The 10,125-nt window shown below is 35.3% G+C and overlaps 1 protein-coding gene across 1 annotated transcript; it reads left to right on the top strand.

Annotated features, from left to right (window-relative positions):
* The first annotated feature begins 1,104 nt into the window (after positions 1 to 1,104).
* abracl (ABRA C-terminal like) lies at positions 1,105 to 8,740 on the top strand. The gene is made up of 3 exons (XM_041805956.1): positions 1,105 to 1,194; positions 3,269 to 3,334; positions 5,541 to 8,740. The coding sequence occupies exons 2-3, from the start codon at positions 3,274 to 3,276 to the stop codon at positions 5,729 to 5,731; spliced, it is 252 nt and encodes an 83-aa protein (XP_041661890.1). The 5' UTR covers positions 1,105 to 1,194; positions 3,269 to 3,273; the 3' UTR covers positions 5,732 to 8,740.
* Positions 8,741 to 10,125: the final 1,385 nt, after the last annotated feature.

Genomic DNA, 10,125 nt, shown 5'->3' on the forward strand with positions numbered 1-10,125 from the left:
CCAACAGGGCTTATTGAAAGGGGAATCATAAATTTATTCTGACAAAGCAACATTTAAATACATACATAAAGGAGCTGCAAGATTGGAGTATTACAGCCCAGAATTTTAAGACGCCCTTGCTGTTCACTTTAGAAATACGAATTCTAGAAACTTGAATACTTGTTCTGTCTCATGAGGGAATTTCTTTCCCTTTTTGTCTTTTTGTTTGATAAAACAACAACAACAACAATAATAATACAAATAGAATTTAAATTGGGACTATTTGCTATAGGTACGTGGAAATTTAAAAACTAATAGAAAAAGGTACATTTTGAAATCATGTTTTGTTATCATGGACACTGTTTACCTGACCAAAAAAAAACTAACGTTTTATTCAGCAACATTAATTTAAGGGGGACTATAAAATCTAACTTCTGGTCGTTGGAGGCAAATTATAAACGCATCCCCCAAACACAGTTTACATACAGTCAGTGCTGTTCTCCTTCCATGCCTTATATGGGGCAGCAGCGGCCGTCAGTCTCGCATTGTGTCACGATGAAGTCAGATGAGCTTTAATGGTGCCTTCATGTATCATGGGAAAACCGGCTGACTTGAAAATACAACTCCTACAAGATATTTACTGAAAAAATCTCCGAATCTCGCAGGAAATTGACCTTCTATAGTGGAAGGATTGTGAAAACTTGGAAGTATTTCTTTCTTTACGATGGGTTGGAGTTTTCTGTATTGTAACTGTTAATCATGAAAGAGGTTCTTTATTTATGCACGAAATTACCAGACATTGGTCTTTTTAAAAAAGTTTTTTTTTTCAATAGCCAAATAAAGTCATATCAAACGCCATGCACTTCTCAAAGCATACAGAAGCATTTCGTTTACTGACAAAGCAAAGAAAACAAGCAAAACATATAAGAAAGAATGTCTAATAAATGGCTGTGTTTAATGTCTGTGCATGGTATGAATTTCACTGGATGGCTGAAGTTTCGTGTCCCTGATTATTTTCCCCTTTTCTTTTCATAGTGAAAAACTGACAAGTATCCCAACATATATAATAATACTAGTATTCTTTGCATGTAGTTCACGCAATATATTTCATAACCGAAGTTTCCGAGCAGACAGTGAACGCAGCAAGATAATACACCGGTGCTGATTCATCAGAAAGTAGTCCATCATCTGATAAGACTCAAGAAGATTTAGAAGGTAATTAGAATATTTTATGATATTTTTAAACTTGGATTGTGTTGACTTTTAAAAACAGGTTTCCGTCGCATATTTAATCCGTTTAGGAATATGTAACTCCCCCTCCTCCCCTCATATGATCACTTGTTCAACAGTAGAAGCTAACATTACCGGCAAGCTCGTGTCTGCCGTCTAACTGAATATCTTTATCGTACCTGAAGTTAGAAAAAACTCGTTATGATAGCGAACATTTATCCGTATTAATGAATGAATGCGTACCACTAAACTGAACGCATTACAATTGCCCTTTGTGCCGAATGATGGCTAGCTGGGCGTGCTAATGCCCCATTTCCGCATTGATGATAGTCCGCCCTGTTCATGTTGAAGCTTGTTATCTGAATGCTCTTCTATTACTGAACTGCACCGAATGAATTGTTATGAGTGTATTTATGTATTTCATCAATTTAAACTGGTATAACATTGATAAACGCAAAGGAAACAATCTTAGCCAAGGACTCCAATCAGTTATCTGACAAATTCAGACCCCGTGTTATGGTTTAAAGAGCGACCGTATTAATTGACGACTTTGAGCCGTTTGCGTTTGTGGTTGTCGTAGTTACTGCCTTCGCCGAAGACGTAAAAGTCCTAAAACAATTTGCCAGTTGTTTACTGTTTTCGACAGACTCATCTAATGAGATTTTCTGGGCATTGTATAAAAACGGTTTAAAGAAGGATTCATTATAGGAGACGTTACGTCTTTATAAATATTGTCCACGACAACCGCGAGGCTTAAAGTCTTCAGTTAACACGGTCACCCTTTTAACCGGAACACCTGCTCTGTAAATCCCCTGTAATCACTTTTGGGAATTAAAACTATGTTAGTTCTCAATAATGTTTATTTTGTTTAAAACTCAGCAAGCATTGCATAACAAAGCATCTCGTTTGAATTAAATACTTTGGTTAATAGAACTTCAATCAGTTAAAATTACCCATGACTGTTTTTTTTTTGTTTGTTTGTTGTTGGGTTTTTTTTTTTTTTTTTAAGAAAAGTGTCTAACTTCGTATCAAAATTTCAAAGACTGTTTTTGACTTTTATTTAAAAATTGTTGTACATTTGTGCCTAGAACTGCCATGCATGTAAAATTGATCCCATATGCAAGCATTAATTTTCCCTGCCCTTTATTCCACCCCAGTAGATAAACAATAACTGTTGCGATGCACCTGCTCTGTATTGCTTCACTGCCTAACCAGAAGTAACTGACAACTGATATTGTTTTTTCTGGGCCAATATTGATACCAATCATTAGCAGTGCATGTGACCGATAACCAATAAGTGAAGCAGCTATGCATTTTTTATGACAAACAAAATCTACATACTTAATGTAGCAAAGATTGAAATTAAAATGCATGTTATAAATTTAAGGAATAAAAACAACAATTTAACACTAGCTCTATCAACATGAGAAACACAGTAGCAGCAGGAAAGCTGGAGGTGATGCCATACAGTCGATGTGTCACAGCCACCCAGACCTCAGTGATGATCAGCTGGTAGTTGTGTGACATCAAGCCAGTCAGATAGTGTTGTGGGTGAGACTGAAGAGAGGGAAAAAACAGACTCACCCTGCAGTGAAGCCAAAGTAGCGCACCTTTGATTTAATCGATCTTACCCCTTATCAGAAGTCATAGATCAACCTTCAGCATGTATTCTACAGACAAAAAAACATTCATCATTGTGAAATGTTAAAAATAAGCTCAATGCTTTAAGCATATATTTTAAGATGATCGTTTATTGATTACCTGAGTGAGTTCATGATAATCACCAGTTAACATGGTTCCCTATAAATGCAAAGATCTTAATATCTTAGAGAAGGTCTTATTTTTCCATGATTTTAGCATGCAGTAGTAAATGTCATTAAATCAAGCTCTTCTCGGCAGTCTGAATGTATACCATAGACTTTGATTGATACGCTCGTAAGTAAAGAATGTTACATATTTTAATTTATTTCATCTTTTTGTGATGACTTAAGACAGAAAAGCTTATTTACTCTCAATGTTGCATTAATACATTTTAACCCTAATTTTTTCACCCTTAAAGCAACAATGAATATCTCACACGAAGTCAGTCTGCTGGTGGAGGAGATTCAGCGGCTTGGCTCTAAAAGTGAGTATATTCATGCAAAAGAGATTTGTTCTTTCTGTACACCCAAGAAGATTGTTCAGTGTGATATTGATAGCCATAAGAATCAAAATGACGATTGAAAATTTTCTCCATGCTCCATGCTGAGGCTGCAATTGATTCCTGTCAATAAGAGCAATCCTTCTGGGTACTTTGCCCAAAGGATGCCGACCCCATCCCTGCCTGGTTGAAAACATTCCACCAAAATGAATGGGGATGTAGGTCTCTCAGCATCTTAGAAGCTTAAATGGATATTTTGGTATTTTTGAAGTTGGGTTGTATAAGATACTTGGATATAGTAGTGGCATTAGCCTCTGGTGAGTTCGGTGAGCTTTGCTCCTTCAAATAGGTCTGGAGAAGCCAGCCCTGATAGTGTAGCAGATGGGTGCACCTTCTTCTGTAAAAGGTAGCGGGTTTTAGGGAAAAATGAACCAAGAAACTATATTGGTTCAATTGTATGCTAAACTGAATTTTTTTTACCCAGAAAGCCCCTGTGTTTAGCACTATTTTGCAATGTGAGCTCCGGCTACCAGCTACGTGTTCTTCCACCTCAGCATATCTGATTAGCTGTTTGGGTTTGTGGGCTTCATCAGAGGAAACAACAAGAAACTAAGCTAAAATTACCTTTTTCATCTTATTTGTTTTTCATAAAGTAAACATATTGTACCGACCATAGCTTTTCTAATTATTAGAAGGATAAAGCTACATCCGTAAACTTACCTGGATGTCAAATTTTCATTCAGCTCTTCTGGTCTGAGTCAGTTAGTCCAACTTATCTTCAGGGAGTTGAAGGAGTAAAACTCTGGTGTTCAGTATGGCAGGGATCTCTGGATGGGGAGCGATGCAGACTGCAGGTGTCTGTGAGCCACTATCCTCGATCAGAAATGTCTTGAAGAAGTCCCACTCCTGACAACAGTTGCTCTCTAGGACAGGGATCACAGTTTGTACACCTACTTGGGATCTCTCGTGCTAATCAGTCTCCACTCAAGTTTCTCTCCTCTCTCTTTTTCTTCCAGTTGAGTAGAAGTAAAATCTATAGATGTTCCTCTGTGTACTTTGGCTCATAAAAGTATCCACAGTAATGTCTTCCTCACTTGAGGTAAAATTGCTCATGTTAGTTTGGTTTTAGCTTACTCTAGCTAAGCCCACATGCCCAGACAGCTCATGATGATGTGCTGAGGTGGAAGAACACAGAAGACCAGAAGTTGCATTGCAAAATAGGCCCAAACACAGAGGCTTTTCTCCTCTCTTGAAGGGGCAACGCACACAGAAATCTCTGGAGGGTAATACCTCGACTACTGCCCATTACCTTATACAATTGGACTGAAAAATATAGGAATATCCCTTTAAAATTCAAAAACTGTAGTTTAACAGATATTAGAAGCCTATATCCAATGGCTTATGAGTGAAAACTAAAATAAATTATCTGAGAAAGGGCTGGCATCATAACATTAAAGAAATGAAATTGCATGCACATGTGAATGTCTGTTCAGACCTTGTGTCTGTGTGTATTTTTTTAACTAAATGAGTTGAACCTGAACTTTTTATAATGTAGCAGTGAATGTTTGGGGAATCTATTAATAGGCAGGCAGACTCTGCCCAAAGTTACTGAGCTCTTCTTTTGCAGTCCTTCATTAGAGGATGAAAAACTGTAAGTTAGGTTTTTTAAGTTGTCTGAAGCAAAAGCCTGACATCTCGTTGCTACCACTGTTTTCAAATCTACTGCCTTTCAGTCTGGAGAGCAGAAAATGTTACTTGACTGCTCTCATTGATGGGAATTTTCAAACAGCTACTGCAGTGGGTCCCAGCCTTTCTCCTTGAAGAATCCTGTACTTTTATCATAACAAAAAGCAGAGACCCCAGGACCAACACCAAAGAAGTGGTACATTTCTGTCATAAATTAGCATTGATTTTAATAGTTTTAATTATTGCCTGAATTATCAGTTCCCCCAACTAAGTAGCCCGATGTTTTTCAGTGAGGAAATATGCATTTTGTATACAGTTTTATCTACAGACCTTTGAATAAATGATCTAGTAACTGTGTTGATAGTATTTTAGATGAGAAAATATAATTTTAACAGTCTCAGAGCAGAAAGAGCCAGAGGCAAAAGGGAACTAAAACTAAAACTGCTGAAAAAAAAAATCAAATTTACTTTTAGCATTTAAGTGTAACTTTGCTCTCTTGTTACAGATGCCGATGGTCAAACCATCGTGAAGTTTGGAGTCTTGTTTAATGATGACCGGTGTGCCAACATCTTTGAGGCATTGGTGGGCACCCTGAAGGCAGCCAAGAAGAAGAAGGTGATCGACTTCCAGGGCGAGTTGCTTCTACAGGGCGTCCACGATAATGTTGACATCATCCTGCTGAAGAATGAGGCTTAAATGTTCAGACCACGTTGGCTTCTTACTGCTGTCAGTTATTCTTTACAAATACTGAGCTGCTTGCAGTGTACCAGCTTATCTTCTGTTTCTTCATGTACAAGGCTCAGTATTTAGATTCAAACATGATAACCAAACCGATTTGCTCAAACAGCACACTTAAGGACCAAGCAGGCTTTTCTGAGTTTGATTTTTCAGTGCCAAACAGAAGCACACAAATGTATGTGAGAATGTTTTTAGTTTATCTGGGTTAAATTAGAGCTGCATTCATAGTTTCAGATGATAAGAAAAGGTTCTCTCATTCTCAGGTGCTGCTGTTTTATCAACCACACGTCTGACGTGCCATTTTGATACACTTTTAAGTCTATAAACGCACAAATCAGGATTGTGATTACTTGTCAAATGCCTTTTTCGTGGTATTTTGTTAATTTCAAGGAGCCAAATGCCTCTCTTGATTGTACCGTGTCCAAGAAAAGACACATCCATTCCATGACTGGCTAATTTTAGCAACTTCTACTTATTCAAATTGGAGAAATTTGATGAATTTGTTAGTAACGGACACATGTTTTTTAAGCTGTAACTATCAGTGCAGCTTTATAACAACAGAGCGTGTGTCTATTAACAGTGTTGGTCCCATTTGTTGTTTACATGAGCCAAAAATACTACCTCCTGTGGACTTTGTAAAAGACATCATCAGACCTGTGCTATGGCAAATGTAAGAACAATTCTGTTGTAGTAACTACAAAGACAAAGTGCATTTCAGGAAAGATTTTTGCACCTTTTTGTACTTTCTGCAAACTGCTAGAGTAGTTTTTATTCCATCTTTTTTATAAGTAGTTGAAAATGAATATTTCTCTGCTAAAAAAATCTCCAAACATATTTGCCTTTCATTAGAAACAGGTCAGGAGTTGGCAAATGGCGAAAGTATTTCTAGTGCAATTTATACTAGTGTTGAATTACAGGGTGATTGGTGCCAATTGCAGAGGATGAATTTGTGATGTTTCTCAGGACCAAGTCTACCAAAATATGTTTAATAATTGTCCTGTGACTTAAATAAGGTGTGACAGTGTGCATTTATAGTTTTATTAGTTTTTGTTTAAACTTTCCAGTCTTTTTTTGTACTGTGGGTTAAATGATACTTGCAGATCAGGTGTGGTGATTTAACTTGATTCTCTAACATCAAAGCTGAAAATACATGGGCAATTTATCATATTTGTAAGAGAAAAGATTATTTTTGTGAGTCTCTATAGCTTTAGCTGACTCATTTGGCTCTCCATATAATGCCTGTATGTCTAGTTGTATGGGGGCAAAAAGAGGCCAAAATTAGCAATACTAGCATTAGAGAAATAAACAATGAATAAAATCATCAGAAGAGATCCTTTATCTGAGTTTCTATAGCTATAGAAACATTGCATTTAAATTTGACCCATTTGACACACCATAAAATGTCCATATCAGTGTTGTATGGGGGCACACATAGGCCAAAATTTAGCAAACCTAGTATGAGAGAAAGAAATGAATAAAATCATCTAAATGTGTTAAAACAGTCAGAAAAGATCCTTATCTGAGTTTCTATAGCTTTAGAAACATGGCATTTAGATTCAGCCAATTTGGCTCTCCATATAATGCTTGTACTAGGGATTTAAGAGGGCACAAATAGGCTAAAATTTATCAATACTAGCTTGAGAGAAAGAGATAATGAATAACATCATCTAGATATGGTGAAACAGTCAGAAAAGGCCCTTTTTGTGATGGTATATAGCAACAGTAAGAATATTGTATAACATAAAAATGTCATGTTTTTCTCCTGAATATATAGGGTTTTTTTGCAATTTTTTGTCAGAATAGCATAGCATTTTTTTCTAACTCAATCCCAACAATATTTTTTGCTAAATACCCCTTTTTAAAGTCTGATTCCATTTCAAACTGTAAAAAAATTCCAAGTGACTGATAGATTTTTTTGGGGGGAAATGCTTAAAACATATACATATAAACATTCTTACAAAAAAAAAAAACTTTGATTAAAAAAAAAAGTTAATACCTGAAATAACCTTAACTGTTCATGTGAAAAGACACAAAATCAGCATGGCAGTGAGGTAAATTTTTAATATGCATTGTTTACACATCTCATTTCATATTCTGTTTGTTGTTAATCACTTAAGTTATCTCATGATTTTTTTTTGTTGGTTTAATTCTGTACATTTGGTAAGAGGCTGCAGAAAAATGAGTGTGACAGGAAAGCAACAGTCTCCTAGTGTTCTGCCTATATGTAACATAACTGTTGTGCTTATCATCATAATATAATTTCTGCCAAGTTTCAGTAAATATTTGCCCTATGATCGCCCACATAAAACCTTACTACTGTTGCAAAAACAGAACTGGTATCAACCTTTTGTCACCACGCCTTAACTGCAAGTTTTATAAGTCTAATTACAGACTCTGCTGTTTAGTCTACTCCTCTGAATCACAGGTTCAGGTTTTATTTCAGCTTGACTTGAATAGTTCACTTTGTTTTTTTAAATCAAAGAGGAGCATTTACTACTATGTGATTGTGCTCCAAACACATCCGCTTGCAAAGATAGTTTAAGACAAATCAAGGAAACAGAATCATGAATCTAACTGAAATGCAGCCTAGAAAACACAAATAATGGTCCGAGGAGAGGTTTAAAAGTAATGGGTATCCAAGAGGAAAACAATGATTGAGAACCAAACATGCTGCTTTCATCACTGTCATTTTGTATTATCCTGCTGTTTTATCTCTGGGGTGAGTCTCAGATGGCCTCCTTGACTGTGAATGCAAACAGTTCAGTACAAATTGAGATTTATCATGAGGAGAAAGTTTGATCAGAGCAGTGCCAATACCTCAAGCCATTTCTGTGACCTAGTGGAATGCCTGCATGATGTGTTCAAGTGCGTCATTACTGTCTTTTGTATTGGCAATAATACAAACCAGATGTTTCTGATGTACACAGAGGAATAAAAATTACATGATGCCTTGAATCTGCTTTTCTGTGTTTTACCTTAAAAGCACTTTGTTATTTATAGACTTTTGGTTGCTTCAGAAAGGGATCAATAGATTACAGGTGAAGGTGCTTGATCTGTTGAGGCCTCCCAGAGCATCATCAAAACCCATTTAACCTGGCCCAGAAGAAAACATCCTGAACCTTAAACTTATTTTAAAAAGGATCTAATTTTCGAAATTGATAACTCAGTCATAGTAATCAGCCTTACAATAAGTTTATAGCAGCCTTTTTATCTGCCATAAGCCAATGTTGATTTTGCTTAAAGGGGTTTTGTTGTTGGAAAAAAACACCATTCCAATGAAAAATTGATCTACCTCTACAAAGTCGATTTTGTAGGTGGTGATTTCATAAAACTGTGACCACATTTTCAGGTGGCAATAACAAAACTAAGTTTATTCTTTGTTACATTTGCTGAAGTGTTGGTCCTGTGTTTTTAAATAGTATTTTATTATTGAGGTTCCCCACTACCAGTAGAGTAAAAACAAGTAAAAATCTGCAGAAGAGAATTTTATTTCATTATGCATTTAAATGAAAAACAGTCTAAATGCTGAGAAAATATAAAACATTGCGAGTAATATTGAAATACTATTGCTAGGTTGACTTTAATTGTGATTTTTTTTCTACTTTATTTTTTATATTCCATGTTTTACTTGACATTTAAACCTATTTTCTCACAATTTTGTTTTTTCTTGATATTCAGACTATTTTCTTGATATTTTGATTATTAATGTCAACATTTTGAAGATCTTAATCAACATTTTAACATTTTACTTGACATTTTGAAATTCTCAGAACAACATTTTGACCATTTTGTTGATATTTAAATCTTTAAACTAACACTTTGACAATTCTCTTGCCATTTTGAGATTTTTAATAATCATTTCGACGATTTCTTTGACATTTTAATTTTTTAAACCAACATTTTGACCATTTACTCTTATTTTGACATTTTTTTTTCCAGTAATTCATTTTCTTTCTTGGATTTCAATTATTTTTCTCAACACTTCAACTTTTCTCTCGACATTTCAACTTTTTCTTTTCAGTAATTCACCATTTCAACTTTAACATATCAACCTTTTAATAAAATTAAGATTTTTCTGTTATCTCTTGTTTTAATGATCATCATATTGACGTTTTCCCTCCTTCATTTCAACATTTTTTATATACCCCCCCACATTTCAAATTGTTTTCCTCTATATCCCGAGTTTTCTTCCAATAGTTTAAATATATTTTCAAAAATCTTTTTTCTTGATCTTTAACTTTTTGATCAGTATATCAACATTTTGTTCTTGCACTTCTGTTTTTAATTTTTTTTTTCCCTCAACATTTGACTCCTTTTCTTGACTCTTAACTTTTGTCTTTAAGTGCACAATG

The sequence above is a fragment of the Cheilinus undulatus genome, linkage group 14 (genome assembly GCF_018320785.1).
Source record: "Cheilinus undulatus linkage group 14, ASM1832078v1, whole genome shotgun sequence".
Classification (NCBI taxonomy): domain Eukaryota; kingdom Metazoa; phylum Chordata; class Actinopteri; order Labriformes; family Labridae; genus Cheilinus; species Cheilinus undulatus.

Coding starts and splice junctions, on each gene's coding strand:
- abracl (XM_041805956.1), top strand. CDS start 3,274: ATGAATATCTCACACGAAGTCAGTCTGCTGGTGGAGGAGATTCAGCGG. Junction 3,335..5,540: donor TCAGCGGCTTGGCTCTAAAA/GTGAGTATATTC, acceptor CTCTTGTTACAG/ATGCCGATGGTCAAACCATC.